The sequence below is a fragment of the Marmota flaviventris genome, chromosome 9 (assembly GCF_047511675.1).
Source record: "Marmota flaviventris isolate mMarFla1 chromosome 9, mMarFla1.hap1, whole genome shotgun sequence".
NCBI lineage: Eukaryota > Metazoa > Chordata > Mammalia > Rodentia > Sciuridae > Marmota > Marmota flaviventris.
The window spans coordinates 15,234,006-15,251,823 of record NC_092506.1 but is presented as its reverse complement, the minus strand read 5'-3'; the positions used below and the strand labels follow the sequence as shown (position 1 = coordinate 15,251,823).

Genomic DNA, 17,818 nt, shown 5'->3' with positions numbered 1-17,818 from the left:
GTTGGATACAAATTGTTCCAATTCAGCACATCAAAGCATGCAGTGGAAACATGTTACCACCCTTTAATGATTTAGAAATTGAAAGTGTGTTAACATGTTCAGTTCTTAAATCCAGGTTACCCTATCAACACCTAAGATGCTAGAATGTGGGAAATGTTCTAAGAACTCTCCTGATATAAAATCAACACGCATAAATCAAAGGCATTCCTGTATATCAGTGACAAATCCTCTGAAATGGAAATGAGGACAACCACTCCATTCACAATATCTTCAAAAAAAATAAAATACTTGGGAATCAACCTAACAAAAGAGGTGAAAGACCTATACAATGAAAACTACAGAACCCTAAAGAGAGAAATAGAAGAAGATCTTAGAAGATGGAAAAATATACCCTGTTCATGGATAGGCAGAACTAACATCATCAAAATGGCGATATTACCAAAAGTTCTCTATAGGTTTAATGCAATGCCAATCAAAATCCCAACGGCATTTCTTGTAGAAATAGAGAAAGCAATCATGAAATTCATATGGAAAAATAAACGACCCAGAATAGCAAAAACAACTCTAAGCAGGAAGTGTGAATCAGGCGGTATAGCGATACCAGACTTCAAACTATACTACAGAGCAATACTAACAAAAACAGCATGGTACTGGTACCAAAACAGGCAGGTGGACCAATGGTACAGAATAGAGGACACAGAAACCAATCCACAAAACTACAACTACCTTATATTTGATAAAGGGGCTAAAAGCATGCAATGGAGGAAGGATAGCATCTTCACCAAATGGTGCTGGGAAAACTGGAAATCCATATGCAACAAAATGAAACTGAATCCCTTTCTCTCACCATGCACAAAAGTTAATTCAAAATGGGTCAAGGAGCTTGATATCAAATCAGAGACACACCGTCTGATAGAAGAAAAAGTTGGCTACGATCTGCATACTGTGGGGTCGGGCTCCAAATTCCTCAATAGGACACCCATAGCACAAAAGTTAATAACTAGAATCAACAAATGGGACTTACTCAAACTAAAAAGTTTTTTCTCAGCAAAAGAAACAATAAGAGAGGTAAATAGAGAGCCTACATCCTGGGAACAAATCTTTACTCCTCACACTTCAGATAGAGCCCTAATATCCAGAGTATACAAAGAACTCAAAAAATTAGACAATAAGAGAACAAACAACCCAATCAACAAATTGGCCAAGGACCTGAACAGACACTTCTCAGAGGAGGACATACAATCAATCAACAAGTACATGAAAAAATGCTCACCATCTCTAGCAGTCAGAGAAATGCAAATCAAAACCACCCTAAGATACCATCTCACTCCAGTTAGATTGGCAGCCATTATGAAGTCAAACAACAACAAGTGCTGGCGAGGATGCGGGGAAAAGGGTACACTTGTACATTGCTGGTGGGACTGCAAATTGGTGCAGCCAATTTGGAAAGCAGTATGGAGATTTCTTGGAAAGCTGGGAATGGAGCCACCATTTGACCCAGCTATTCCCCTTCTCGGTCTATTCCCTAAAGACCTAAAAAGAGCATGCTACAGGGACACTGCTACATCGATGTTCATAGCAGCACAATTCACAATAGCAAGACTGTGGAACCAACCTAGATGCCCTTCAATAGATGAATGGATAAAAAAAAATGTGGCATTTATACACAATGGAGTATTACTCTGCATTAAAAAATGACAAAATCATAGAATTTACAGGGAAATGGATGGCACTAGAGCAGATTATGCTAAGTGAAGCTAGCCAATCCCTAAAAAACAAATGCCAAATGTCTTCTTTGATATAAGGAGAGTAACTAAGAACAGAGTAGGATCGAAGAGCACGAGAAGAAGATTAACATTAAACAGGGATGAGAGGTGGGAGGGAAAGGGAGAGAGAAGGGAAATTGCATGGAAATGGAAGGTCCCTCAGAGTTATACAAAAGTACATACAAGAGGAAGTGAGGGGAAAGGGAAAAATAATACAAGGGGGACAAATGAATGTCAGTAGAGGGGGCAGAGAGAGAAGAGGGGAGGGGAGGGGAGGGGAGGGGGGATAGTAGAGGATAGGAAAGGCAGCAGAACACAACAGACACTAGTATGGCAATATGTAAATCAATGGATGTGTAACTGATGTGATTCTGCAATCTGTATATGGGGTAAAAATGGGAGCTCATAACCCACTTGAATCAAAGTGTGAAATATGATATATCAAGAACTATGTAATGTTTTGAACAGCCAACAATAAAAAATTTTAAAAAAATAAATAAATAAATAAATAAATAAAATTAAATTTTAAAAAAAAAAAAAGAACTCTCCTGAGACTCATTTTCTCTGGAGTATAATTTGAAAAATATAATCTTCAATGAGAAATTTTATGTAGATGGTGAAAAATATGATGGAGTTTATATAAAACTTACAAAGTATTATTTCAAATATTTTTCAAATATACTTTTTTTGCCAGTAGCCTGAGAATCCCTTTATTGGACTTCATAATCTTTCTTTTTTATTTTTATTTGTTTTAATTAGTTATACATGACAGTAAAATGCATTTATGCACTTTGATATATCAGACATCAATGGGATATTTTTCATTTTTCTGAGTGTACATGTTGCAGAATCATATTGGTCATTCAATCACATATATACATACAGCAATAGTGTCGGTTTTATTCTACTATCTTTCCTATCCCCAAATCCCCTTCCCTCCCTTCCCATCACTTCCCTCTACTTCATCTAAGGTAACGCTATTCTTCCTTAGTGCTCTCCACCTTATGGTGAATTAGCAGCTGCATGTTAGAGTAAACATTTGGACTTTGGTTTTGTGGGATTGGTTTATTTCACTTAACATGATATACTTTTAATGTCTAGAAAAAATAAAAATTGCTTAAATATTGTCAGTACTAAAATTGGAGTTTTATTGATTTCCCTTTACTTTTAAAAAAGATCCCTAAATTTTCCATAGTGAGGTCCATTGTAGATACTGTTGCAATGATTGTACAACTCTGAATGTGAAATAAATGTATTTCTTTCTTACAAATTATCTTGTGACTCAAGCTATCACTTCTATACAACATTCTTATATTTGCTACATCCTACACTACTTAGAAACAGTTCCTTCTGTCAACAGTTACCCTCTTTATTCCTATGCCATCACTTTCTTCCCTTGGGAAAGGGAACTCTGGATAACAGTTCTATTCCTATCTCCAGTTGACATAACCTAGAAAGAGATGTATCTGAACTCTTGCCAGTAATCATTCATTTACAATCATTTTGTTCAAACAAATAAGGTTAAACTACAAAAGCTCCATGGGAATTCAACATGGGGCAAGAGATCTTTGAGTCAATGAAAGATTATTTGGCAGGAAAGCTTTAGTACAGACAGGACCTGGCTTCGTCATGGTGGGCAAGTAATGAAGGAAAGCACCTGCAGTCATTTTCACAACTTACCACACAGTGGTAGCTTCCTTCCCAGAGTAAAGAGTTTTCACCTGACACCTTGATCAAGCTACTATTCATCCTGCCACAGTGTGTATATGAGAAAACACTCAAGCTGAATCTCTGTTAAAACTAGAAATGCACTCTTGCATCAGGTGTCTGGAAATTACTAAATACTTATTAAAATAGTTGTAGAATGAGGGAAGAAGGAATGTTCACAGAAAACTTGAATCTGTCCATTAAATGAAAAAATATATAGTCCAGCTCTCTAATAGTTCCGTATGGCAATCTATTCTTATAGAAGCATGTGTTTTATAAGGACTCACTAGAACCAGCAACTGCTTCTGAACATTACTGTGAAGACCCAAGAATTCAATTAGTACTTGAAATCAAGGGAGGGCAGGGTGAGATACTGGGGAATGTCCTGTGCATGTATAAATATGTCACAGTGAATCCTACTATTATATAAAATCGTTTTGCACCAATAAAAAGTTTTTCAAAGGAATTTGATCAGAAAAGGCTACTTTTATAAAAATATAAATCTAAACTCAGAGAAAAATATGGGATTATATATAGAACAGTTTGGGATACCAATGGCCTAGAGAAGAGAGTATTCACATATACTGAAAGAAAAAAATATTTGACATTCCATACATGAATTCATCGTTGTGAAAAATATAGCTGGTTGTCTATATACTACGCATTCTTGTTTTCCTTCCTAAATGAACTCTAATATTTGATTCTGGGGAAATTTGAAGAAAAATTTTGCTTTCCTGTTCAAAGGTGTATGTGAGATAACCTGTCCTCTCTGTGCATATTTCCTGCTTTGTGATGAATTGTCACGTCTGAAGCTAAAGTAGAGCGGTTAGATTGTGAGGCAGTCAACATATGAGAAAGGCAAAGCAAATCAAAAAGGGATTGATCTTGACTCTCAAACTGCTGTCACAAAGGGTAATGAATCCTTATATTTAAGCCAGATTTCCGAGAAACTAGCCACTCCATAAGGAAAACTGAATATTAAACCACTAGACTTTTGATAATAACTTTCCCTCATTCATTTGTTCTTTAATCAAAAATCTACAGGTTCAATGAATTTAGCTTTCTTTTTACATATTAATTAAACCACAGGCTTAAGACTGGCAGGCTTACCTAGCAAACAAAACTCAAAGTCTCTTGTTTTACAGATGGTTGTTGGAAATAGTCATAAAGTACAACTAGTATGCATGTTGTCTTTGTGTAGAGTTGATTTCTACAATGTATAAATTCATAAAAAATAATTCAAGAGCAATTTTTGAAATAAATGACAATGGTTAATCAATATTATGATATGCACTCATACAATAGTATCATTATTTGTCATACCAGGGACCATATGCCCATAAATTTAGGTTAGGTTTATATTTCTTTTTTCAAAAAGGCATTTTTCACAATTATACAAACATAAAAATTTATACACACGTAACCACTGGTCCTAAGACATAAGATGCTCAACCTGATTCATAATTAAAAGTAGTTATTAAAGAAACAATGACATGAGAAAGAATCATTTTCTCTAAAAGTCTTAGAAAGGCTCAGCCCCCAGCTTCAATTTCCATCAGTCAAAAATTACCAGATAACATTGTTTACGCAATTTCATCTCAGCTCTGGAACCTCAGGTCCTCAAGGGAATGAGTACTGATCCCTGGGGTCACGACTATAAGCTCCCTGGTGGAATCACAGAGAGAGCCCTCCATGGGCAATCAGCCTGCACCAGCTGCAGAAAGAGACTCTGGAAGCAACTCTGGTGTAAGTACAACAGGGCAATTCCCATTTTCAACAGCAGCTGTGTGGTGTTACTGTATGCAGGAAGCAGCAAGGCACCGGGGGTGGAGGTGCAGTTCCAGCACATCTCATCCTGAGACCAGGACTCAGCTCATCACAGGTGATGTGATGGAAAGGAAGCGAGGGGTTTGAATCTGGTGCCCAGGAAAGAATGTGAATGATCAAATAATTGAATCAACTAATCAGTCAACCAACCAACCAACACTAAATATGCTTAATAAAACGTGTGCATGTGTTGTTTGGACATGGGGTGAGCATTCAATGTCTGCACCATGCTGCGAGGTCTTTGTAGATTTGCTAACTTGAACCTCACATCACTTCAAGCCAGGCTCTATATTTTCCTTTTCATTTTTTTATTTTACTTTTAATTTTGAAATGCTCATAAATTTACAAAAAAAAATTGCAAAGTTAGTGTGAAGTGCCTATGAACAGTTCACCCAGTGTTCCCTCAATAGTACATCTTATATAATTCCACGCTGACACTAAACCCTGGGTTTTGAATTTGGTATAGTGTGTGCACACATCTCTCTCATTGTCTCATGTGTGTGGAATCCTGCAACCATCATAATCATCAAGATGTAGAATTTTCTGTCACAGATCTCAGATTCCACACAGGTTTCACACCCTTCCCTGTATAGACATCACCCCCCTCCACCTACATTCTCTAGCCCCAGGCAATCTCTGACCTGGTCTTCATCTCCATAATTTTCATTTTGATAATGTTATAAATGCAATCACACAGTGCATGGTGATTGGAAATTAGCTTCTTTATTAATCCATTTAATGCCATTGAGATCCATCTTGCATGTGTCAACAGTTTGTTGTGCTCATTTCACAAAAAAGATGCACCACACTTTAACCAATAACATGTTATAGAGCATTTTAGTTGTTTACCATTAAGGGAATGTTACAAATGCAGCTGCTTTGAAATTTCTTTATACATTTTGAAGTGGACATGATTTTGTACAAATATAATTACATAGGTGTACAAGGACTAGGCTGTATGGTAAATATATTTAGATTTTTTTTAAATGCTACCAAACTTTGTTCCAGCGTGATCACACCATGTTGCATTCCCACCAGCACTGTATGAGAGACCCGGTAGTTGTGTGTCTTTGCCAGCATTTGGTATTGTCACTATATTTATGTTAGCCAGTCTGCTACATGCCCAGTGATATCTCCTCATGTTTAGTGTGGTGGTGATATCCAATCATGTTCTTAGTTTGCATTTCCCTCATGACTACTGACATTGGACATATTTTTATATTTTTTTTTCAGCCATATGCCCTTCTTTGAAGAAATGTTTGTTCATGTGTCACCATTATGAACTTTAGGAGCTAAAAATTGGGTCTTCTTTTCTTCTGAAGGTTTATGGATTTATATTTTGCATTTAAATATATGTTATTTTTAAGTTAATTTTTGTGTAGGATATAAGGTTTATGTCAAGTTCTTTTTTTCCCTATAGACAGATACTCCAGGATTATTTAATAAGGTGGCCCTTTCTCCTATTGAATGACTGCTGCATTTTTTTCAAGGATGAGCTGGCTATACTCATATGTATCTGTTTCTGGAATTTCTGTTCTGCTTCATCTTTGTGTATCTCCCTCCACCAACATGAATGCATATTACTACGGCTACATAACAAACTCTGGGATCAAGTGGAATGGCTCACTCACTTTATTCTTTATCAGAATTGGTTTAGATATTCTAACACCTTCCATATAACTTGCAGAATAACTATGTCTACTTATAAAAAAATTTTGCAGATGTTATCAGGAATTGTGTTACACCCATATAAAAGGTTGAAAGGATTGACATTTCATTATATTGAGTCTTCTGATCCATGAACCCAGTAGATATGTTTATTTAGATCTTTGTTTTATTTCATTCATATTTTCTAATTTTCAGCATGCTAATCCTATTCAGATTTTCTTAGATTTATACTCAAGTATTTCAGTTTTTTAGTGATTGTAAAATAGGCACTTTAATTTCAGTTCTCATCTTTCTGTTGATAGTATAAAAATACAATTGATATTTTATGATCATCTTGGATTCCATAAACTTTTGAACTCTGGAAGACTTTGGTAGATTTCTCAGGATTTTCAACATAGACCATCATATCATTGGCAAATAATTTTCATTTCTTCCTTTCTGAAATGTGTGATTTTGTTCCTTCTCTTCCCTTATTCCATGGTCTGGAACTTCCAGAACTATTGTGAAAAGCTGTAATGAGCACATATTTACCTTGTTACTGATTTTAAGTACTAAGTGTTTAGTGACTAACCACTAAGAACAGTATTTGTAGTTTTACAACAAGTTGAGGAAATTGTTTCTAGTACTAGTTTCAGTAGCTTTGTCATGCAACCATAAATAGGTGTTGGATTTTGTCAAATGTCTTTGACCACACATATTTTATGATCCTGATATCTTTCTATTTAGTGTGTGTGTTTGTAGTACACTACATTGATTGGATTTTTATATCTTGAACCCGTCTTTCACCACTGAGGTAAATCTCACTGGATGGTATATAATTGTGTATCTACATTACATCTACATTCATATAAGTTTCTTCTTTCATAAATTCTTCATCTGTCATTTTTATCAGAGTCAAACTAGAATTATAAGGAGAAACTGGGAAATGTTCTTTTCGTAGTATTTAATTCTTCCTTCGATTTTGACAAATTCCTCAGTGATTTTTGAAGGGGTAGTTTTTCATTCATAAACTCAAATTTCTTAATTGCTATATGGCTGTTCAAATTATTGCTTTCAAATTGGTTTAGGTGTAGTTTTTACTTTTCCTTTGTTGTAAAAGCTCTGTGTAGACATCTTGTTTGATGTCTCCTGGGCGTGAAATGATTCAGCCTGCTTTATTCCTAGCTTGATCATTGGTATCTTCTCTCTTTTTACTTTGTCAGATCACCTATGTGTTTTGCTGACATTTTCACATGGTTTTTGTCTGTCAAACTGAACTTACGTCTACCCTTAGCTTTGCTTTTCCATTCCTTCTGTGGTGTTAGGTTCACTTTCTCCTTTTCCTAGTTTCTCCAGGTGGGAGCTTAGCTCATTGGTTACAGACCTTTTCTCTTTTCTGTTGTGAGCATTCAGTGCTCACCTTGCCCTCTCCACACGTTAGGAGCATCCCCTAAATTTTCATGCATTGTATTATTTTCATTTTCATATTTTTATTTCCCTCATTGACCTTATTGACCAAAATGATATTTAGAAATGAGTTTTTTATTTGCATTTTGTTTGCGAACATATTCTGTTCCCTTTCTATTGTTCATCTCTAGTTTCAACTCACTGTTTTCAGAAGATACTCACTGTATTATTTTCCAATTATTTTAAGTTGATTTAGAACTTTTGTGGCCCCAGATAGAGTCTGACTCAAGGTATTTGTACGTGCATGGGAAAACAGTGAGTATTCTGCTCATGTTAGATGGGGTGTTCCATATGTCAAGTAGACCCAAGGGGTTGATTTCTATATACTTGCTGATCTTCTGTCCAGATGTTCTACCAACAATTAAGAGGGGAATATTGAATACCCCTAGTTGTGGATTGCCTTTGCCACTCTTCACATCTATCAACGTTATGCTTTATATTTGTTGCAGTTCCCTAGTTTAGTGTCCACACATTTAGGATTTCTGTTTCTTCTTAGTGGATTAACCATTTGCCATTAACAGCCCTCTTTGTTCCTGGTAACTTTCTTTCATATGAAGTCTGCTTCATCTGATATTAATATTGTCTCTCTTTCAATATTTTGGTTAAAGTTTGCATGGTATTTTTTTCCTACCTTTTCTTTTTGATCTTCAGTATCAATTATATTTACATGACCTTTTCGGTCCACCACATATAACAGCATGCTTTTCTATCTTCTCTGCCAAACTCTCTCTTAATTGATATTAGATGAAGGAGTCCTGGAACATCAGGAAACATGAAGGAGTGTGGAAAAAGCAAAAACATTAAAAATTAGAGAACATTTATATGCTTTTCTTGAGTTTTCTAAATTATGCTTGAACATTGAAGAAAAACTTCTAATACTCTGAAGTGGTGGGAATATGCATGCAAGTAATATTTAAGACAATTATGTTAAAAAATGGGAGACTATGAGGGATAACAAAGGAAGTAAGGTTTCTGTGATACCCAAATTGGTAAAATGCAACACTAACAATGTGTCTATAATACCTAGCTAGAACAGCCACTTTAAACAAAAAGCTTTATTTAAAAAAGGTAAATATTAAAACCATTAGAGAAAAGTTATACTGCAATATTTTTAATGTTCAAATGACCTAAAAAAAAAAGCAGGAAAAATAATCATAGAAACAAAAATAGAGCAAACAGAAAACAAAAAAGTAAAATGGCGGAGGTAAGCCTTAGCATACCAATGACAACATCAAAGATTAGTAGTGTTCTTTTGTAATCTAAAATATCACAAATTTCTAGTGTAAAAATAAAAGTGAGAGAAGAAACTTTATGATTTTAAAAAATAAGGTTGGCTTTCACCCAAACCACACTCATGGATAATTATAACTAGTGTGTTTTATATATAAATTTTGTCCATAAATAAATAAAGAATGAAAGAAAAGGAGAGTGAGAGAAAGCTTAGTTTCTAAAAGAGCCCACACTAAAATATTAGCCAATACCTTGCTTTCTTCTCTTTTGACCTTGAGATATGGGCACTTTTGAATTATGTCTTTATCCATACTGTGTACCTGGCAATGTATTGGCAGGTAGTGATTGGCTTAGTTTGCTACATGCCCACAATTCAGTGTTCATTCTTCCTGCCCATCTGCTCTGTGAAGGTGCAGCTTTATTTCCAAACTTTCATTTTTAGAAACATTGTTGGAGTGCCCATAGGGAACTTGCATGTGAATTCTGTGACCCCCAATGTTAGGGAAGGAAGTGAGGCAGAGGGTGGCTACCTCCTTAGCCTCTGTAAACTGGCAGAAAAGAATCCAAACCCAGGGCTACCTGTCTCCTTTTCATTGCCCAAACATAAATCCAAATGAAGCTCAGAAGCACTAGAACTAAGTGTATGTTATAGGTATTTGAAGTATTCTGGTCATGGGCATTTTCTCTGTAGCATACATTTGATCAGGAAATATCTTCATCACACAAAATAATTCACCTTCTATGTATAGACAGATCCTGTCTGTGCAATGGTCTGGGGTTGGTCCTTATCCTTTAAAAGCGTCCCCATATGGAATATTGTTTTACTTGGATTCAGAATGATCAAAGTGAAATTGAGAAGGTAAATGTCATTACCCCATCAAGAGTGTATTAAATAGTCCCTGACCTAGACCACCCTCCTCTCATAAGTGTTTTCTCCACCTGTTTTCAATGTGGCCTTCTTAAAAGGGCTCCATTGGTCTATTTTCTAAGAAATTCAAATGAAGAAAGAATTTGTACTAACTTATTTCTTCTCATTTCTCACTAAAAGTTGAGTTGAAGTCACTACTGCTTTGTTTCATTACTGAAACAATCAACATGCTGCTTATTTCTCAGGGGATTTAAGGATCCAGGAGTGCCAACACCAGTGATTGGCTTAGTTTGCTACATGCCCACAATTCAGTGATCACTGCTCTTCCTGCCCATCTGCTCTGTGAAGGTGCAGCTCTCCTTAAAGTCACTGAAATGAGTAAAGGAGCACACAACCAATGTCTTGGAATATGTTTTGTTCCTTCCTGGGTAATTTATTTTATTATTTAATACTGTCCCATATAGGAAAAATATATGAAATTATATGAACAATTATTCAACCATGTGTTTAGCCATGAGATACTTTAAAATAAAAATAATAGCTAATTTTAATGACCTTATGTATCCTTCAATAATTACATTCCCATTGATACTCCCTGATAGTAAAAATCACACACACATAGTTGTAGGGGTTGCTTGCGAGTTTCAGCGATGGCCCTTTTCTTGAGTGGTTCCTGCTATCTCCTAGGGGACTTGCCTCTTTCTTTGTCTTTTGGGTATCATTTAAGACCTTTCTGTATGTTCACATTGTTAAGCCAGGAAAGCTCAGATGTCCTTGGTAAGCTGATGACCTAGAAGTTATAATCAAAAGCTATAATTGTAAGTTGCTACTTAGAAGGCTCTCAACCAATCCTCATTCTTTTCATATGCCCTTCCATCCTGTCACAGAGTTTCTCTTTGAGGATTTTGTAGAATAAATTTGGTTGATTCTAAGCTCTTTCTTTGCTGATCAATATTTGGTCTTCTTATGTCTGGTAAGTCAGTAATCAGTCACCAATCCACTTTCTAGTTAGAACCTAGTATTATTGTTCTATCTTCATTTATGTGTTACTTTAAATAATGAGAAAAACTTTTTTTTATTGGTTGTTCAAAACATTACAAAGCTCTTGACATATCATATTTCATACATTAGATTCAAGTGGGTTATAAACTCCCATTTTACCCCAAATACAGATTGCAGAATCACATCGGTTACACATCCACATTTTTACATAATGCCATATTAGTGACTGTTGTATTCTGCTGCCCTTTTTTATTGCATTGTATGAATATTATTTTATTACAGGGCAAACTGTAATAAAGAAAGAAATCACTAAATCTCAGTCACATATAACAATAGAAATTCTCAATCACACCAAACCCAGAGAAGGCAGTGGGTACTATTGAATCAAAGCATTCCCCAAAGCTCATCTGTTGGAAACTTATTCACTAAAGCAACAGTGTTGGGAGGTAAGGATTAATAAGAGAGGACTAGGTCATGAGGGCTCTTCTCGTTAACTGAATTAATGTTGTTCTTGGGGGAGAGAGTCGGTTATCTAGAGAGAAGAATTCTCATTAAAGCAGGTTTCACCTCTCTGTATCTCTTGCTTTCATTCTCTCTTGCCCTCTACCTTCGGCCATAGACTGAGCAGCAAGAAGGCCCCTCACTGATGTGGTACCTCAGTCTTGGACTTCCCAGCCTCCAGCACTGTGAGCCAAACAAATTTTCTTTTTCTAGATAAATTACCAAGCTGGTATTCTGCTACACAAACATCAAATGGACCAAAACAGAGACCCTGTTCCACACCATCATTCAGGAATCCAGCCCAAAATAGACAGCCGTAAGCCACCAGGCTTAGCAAATAAAAATGTAGGATTCCCAGTTAATTTTGAATTTCAGATAAACATTGAGTAATGTTCTATTTTTACTATTTCCTATGCAATATTTAAGTCACAGCTCTACTAAAAAATATTTCATCTGAAATTCATATCTTTACCTATTTCTCTGTATAAAATCTTACCATCTTATCCCTTGATTTGTTGCTCTTCCATGAGGCAGTCTTCCCTGAGTGTGAATATCCCACTAAAAGATGAGGTATAAAAGGAGTAGATATTCATATGGTTCCAGTGTGCATAAAAATGGTAGTGAGAGGCCTGATTGAGGCCGAGGTGTAGCATGCATTGCCTTTGCCCATCCTCCTTAGGGTATTACATGATAAGATGACTCTGCACAAGCAAGCTTGTTTGGGAGTGTGGTTTATTTGTGGTTTAAGAAGAAAAGGCAGGTGTATTGATGGGCAGCCCATTTCTGCCAACCAGCAGTCCATGATTTATTGCTTTTCATTGAGCAGTGCTTGGCCATAAGGAAGGGAATCTAAAGACATTAACTCAGTGAATTTGAAGTCTAACACTGTATGGAAAATCATGTAGGAATGCATCAGTTGTATGCCTAACCAGGATGAGAAACAGGAACTCAGAGGAAAGCCAAGAGACTTCTGATTTAGAATAAGCCATCATCATGTATTGAATTGGTACCACAAAAATTTTCCTTCAGCTAGGCAATAACTTAAAAGATAACAATACCATGGGAAATGTAAGTTATCTCTCATATAAGTGCAATAAGAGGATTATCTGGTAGGTAAAGTAAAGACCTCTGATGGGAGTTATTAAAAAGGAAATAGTACAGACACGCTGTGAAGCCATCAAATGCATGTGGGCCAGAATATATCCCTGGAAATTTTTCTTCCTCTAATGTTCCCAATTTCAAGAGATTGAATGAGCATTAAAAGGATAAAATGCTAACATAAGAAAGATGTAGCCTGCAGAGAAGGTACGAAATCAGAGTCAAATATTTCCCTAAGCAAATATAGATAGCTAAAATTCAATATTCAAGTATGTTACTTGATACTTCTTAGAATAACACTTTAAAAGTTGTTGCTCTTCCATGAGGCAGTCTTCTATTTTGACATGAAATTATGGCCCAAATGCTCTTTTTATATGGTAGCCATTATCAAGAATACAGAAGAAATTATTTGGAAAGCAATAAATCCCTTTGTCTGCTTCTGTTAGAAACAGGGATATTGAAAACAGTGTCATGAAATGTAGAAATATTTCACTCAGAGAAGCACAATAGTTTCCTTTCTTCTCTTGGTCCTCCTCTTGGTTCTCTCCAGAAGCTGGGTGGCCATGACACAAGGAAACAGCACTGAGGTGACTGAATTCTACCTTCTGGGATTTGGTGCCCAACATGAGTTTCAGAGCATCTTCTTCATTCTGTTTCTCATGATCTACGTGACATCCATGGTGGGGAATACCGGAATGATCCTACTCATCAGGACAGATGCCAGACTCCAAACACCCATGTACTTTTTCCTACAACATCTGGCCTTTGTTGACATCTGTTACACGACAGCTATCACTCCCAAGATGCTGCAAAACTTCATCACAGAAAACAAGTCCATATCGTTTGGTGGATGCTTAATGCAATTACTGGTCTATGCAACCTTTGCAACCAGCGACTGCTACCTCCTGGCAGCGATGGCTGTTGACCGTTATGTAGCCATCTGTAAGCCTCTTCACTATTCCATCATCATGTCTCAGACAGTCTGCATCCAGATGGTAGCTGGTTCATACCTCATGGGTTCAATAAATTCCTCGGTACACACAGGCTTTACTTTTTCACTGTCCTTCTGTAAATTCAACATCAATCATTTTTTCTGTGATATTCCTCCAATTATCACCCTTTCATGCTCCAACAATGACATGAACTTCATGCTAATTTTGATCTTTGTGGGATTTAACTTGACATTCACTGTGTTGGTTGTCATCTTCTCCTACATTTACATCCTGACCACCATCCTGAAGATGTCTTCTACAGCAGGGAGGAAGAAGACCTTCTCCACCTGTGCCTCCCACCTGACAGCGGTCACCATTTTCTATGGCACCCTTGCTTACATGTACTTACAGCCACATTCTGAGAATGCCCAGGAGAATATGAAAGTGGCCTCTGTATTTTATGGCATTGTCATTCCCATGTTGAACCCCCTGATCTACAGCCTGAGAAACAAGGAGGTGAAAGAAGCTTTAAAAGTGGTGGCCAAAAAGCTCTTTTAGGTTAGACCCAAATTGTTCCAATTCAGCACATCAAAGCATGCAGTGGAAACATGTCACTGCCCTTTAATAATTTGGAAATTGAAAGCGTGTTAACATATTCAGCTCTTAAATCCAGGTTACTCTATCAACACATAAGATGTTAGAATATGAGAAATATTCTAACAACTCTCCTGAGATTCATTTTTTCTGGAGTATAATCTGAAAAACAATCCTCAGGGAGAATGCTTTATGTAGATGGTGAAAAATATTAAGGAGTTTACATAAAACTTTCAAATATACTTTAAATGGATAGAAATATTAAAAATTGTTTGAGGGCTGGGGATGTGGCTCAAGCGGTAATGCACTCGCCTGGCATGCGCGGGGCGCTGGGTTCAATCCTCAGAACCACATAAAAATAAAAATAAAGATGTTGTGTCCACTGAAAACTGAAAAATAAATATTGAAAAATTCTCTCTCTCTCTCTCTCTCTCTCTCTCTCTCTCTCTCTCAAAATTGTTTGCATATTGTCACAACTAAAATTGGAGTTTATTGATTTCTCGTCCTTTGAAAAAGTTCCCTAAATTTTCTACAGTGAGGTACTTTGTAAATTCTGTTGCAATTATGGTACAACTCTTCATTTATTGTACGTCTTTGAATGTGAAATAAATGTATTTCCTTACAAATCATCTTGTGACTCAAGCTATCACTTCTATACAACATTCTTATATTTGTTACATCCCACACTTCTTAGAAACAGTTCCTTCTGTCAACAGTTACCCTCTTTATTCCTATGCCATCACTTTCTTCCCTTGGGAAAGGGAACTCTGGATAACAGTTCTATTCCTATCTCCAGCTGAGATAACCTAGAAAGAGATGTATCTGAACTCTTGCCAGTAATCATTCACTTACAATCATTTTGTTCAAACAAATAAGGTTAAACTACAGAAGCTCCATGGGAATTCAACATAGGGCATGAGATTTTTGAGTCAATGAAAGATTACTTGGCAGGAAAGCTTTAGTACACAGACAGGACCCGGCTTCGTCATGGTGGGCAAGCAATGAAGGAAAGCACCTGCAGTCATTTTCACAACTTACCACACAGTGGTAGCTTCCTTCCCAGAGTAAAGAGTTTTCACCTGACACCTTGATCAAGCTATTATTTATCCTGCCATAGTGTATATATGAGAAAACACTCAAGCTGAATCTCTGTTAAGACTAGAAATGCACTCTTGCATTAGGTGTCTGGAAATTACTAAGTACTTAATAAAACAGTTGTAGAAAGAGGGAAGAAGGAATGTTCACAGAAAACTTGAATCTGTCCATTAAATGAAAAAATATGTAGTCCATCTCTCTAATAGTTCAGTATGGCAATCTATTCTTATGGAAGCATGTGTTTTATAAGGACTTACTAGAACCAGCAACTGCTTCTGAACAATACTGTGAAGACCCAAGTCAATTAGAATTAGAAGTCAAGGGAGTGCAAGGTGAGGTACTGGGAAATGTCCTGTGTATGTATAAATATGTCATAATGAATCCCACTATTGCATATAAATCCTAAGCTCCAATAAACAGGTTTTAAAAATATTTTTATATTGATCATGATAAGAAAAAGCTACCTTATTAATTGGGTTATTTGATTGTTTTTGTTTGTTTTGTTTTGTTTTAAAAGCCCACTTATTAATTGGGTTATTTGATTGTTTTTGTTTGTTTTGTTTTATTTTTGGTGTTAAGCTTTTTGAGTTCTTTTTTTCCACTTCTTTTTTATTCTAATTAAGTATATCCTGGAGAAAAGTGCTGTATCTGATGTGGGTGTGGTAAAGATTTTCTCCCACTCTGTAGGTTCTCTCTTCACATTATTGATTGTTTTCTCTGCTAATCAGAAATCTTTTGGTTTAAATCCATCACATTTATCGATTCTTGATTTTATTTCTTGCACTTTAGGGGTCTTGTTAAGAAAATAAGTACCTAATCTGACATGGTGAAGATTTGGGCCTACTTTTTTTCTGTTAGGCGCAGGGTCTCTGGGCTAATTCCTAGGTTCTTGATTCACTTTTGAGTTCAGTTTTGTGTATGGTGAGAGATAGGCGCTTAACTTCATTTTGCTGCATATGGATTTTCAGTTTTCCCAGCACCATTTGTTGAAGAGGCTACCTTTTCTCCAGTGAATGTTTTTCCTCCTTTGTCTAATATGAGATAACAATTTATGTGGGTTTGTCTGTGTCTTCTATGCTGTACCATTGTTCTACATGTCTATTTTGGTGCCAATACCATGTAGTTTTTAAACTATAGCTCTTCGTAAATTTTAAGATCTGGTATTGTGATGCCTCCTTCTTCACTCTTCTTGCTAAGGATTGCTTTGGTTATTCTGGGTCTCTTATTTTGCAAAATTAATTTTATGATTGCTTTTTCTAGTTCTATGAGGAATGTCATTGGGATTTTAATTATTGATTATTTTAATTATTGATTATTTAATGACAACATAATTTTAATTTGAGTTGGATTAAATCTGTATAATGCTTATAGTAGTATGGCCATTTTGAAAATATTAATTCTTCCTATCCAAGAACATGGGAGATCTTTCTATCTTCTAAGAACTTCTTCAATTTCTTTCTTTAGTGTTCTGTAGTTTTCAATTGCAGAGTTCTTTCACTTCTTTTGGTTAGATTGATTCCCAAGTATTTTTTTTGAGGCTGTTATGAATGGGATAGTTTTCCTAATTTCTCTTTCAAAGGATTCATCACTGATGTATAGAAATGCATTTGATTTATATGTATTGCTTTTATGTCCTGTTACTTTGCTGAATTAATTTATTATAGATATTTTCTGGTGGAATTTTTGGATCTTCTAAATTATCATTAAATAATGATAGTTTGAGTTCTTCTTTTCCTATTTATATCCTTTGAATTTCTTTCATATGTCTGATTTCTCTGGCTAAACTTTCCAAGACTATGTTGAATAAAAGTGCTGCAAGAGGGCATCCCTGTCAGACACTTCTCAGGAGATATACAATTAATCAACAAATATATGAAAAAAAATGTTCTACATCTTAGTAATTAAAGTAATGTAAATCAAAACTACTCTAAGATTTAATCTCACTCCAATCAGAATGGCAGTTATCAAGAATACATACAACAATCAGTGTTGGTGAGGATATGGGGGAAAAGGTACATTCATACATTGCTGGTTGGACTGTGAATTGGTGCAACCACTCTGGAAAGCAGTATGGAGATTCCTCA

At 35.9% G+C, this 17,818-nt stretch overlaps 1 protein-coding gene across 1 annotated transcript; it reads left to right on the top strand.

Moving 5' to 3' along the window:
• Positions 1-13,676: 13,676 nt before the first annotated feature.
• On the top strand, positions 13,677-14,603 carry LOC139707064 (olfactory receptor 5AK2-like). The gene has a single exon (XM_071617053.1). The coding sequence runs from the start codon at positions 13,677-13,679 to the stop codon at positions 14,601-14,603; it is 927 nt and encodes a 308-aa protein (XP_071473154.1).
• Positions 14,604-17,818: the final 3,215 nt, after the last annotated feature.

Excerpts from the sequence above, each read along its gene's own strand:
- LOC139707064 (XM_071617053.1), top strand. The coding sequence starts at position 13,677 with ATGACACAAGGAAACAGCACTGAGGTGACTGAATTCTACCTTCTGGGA.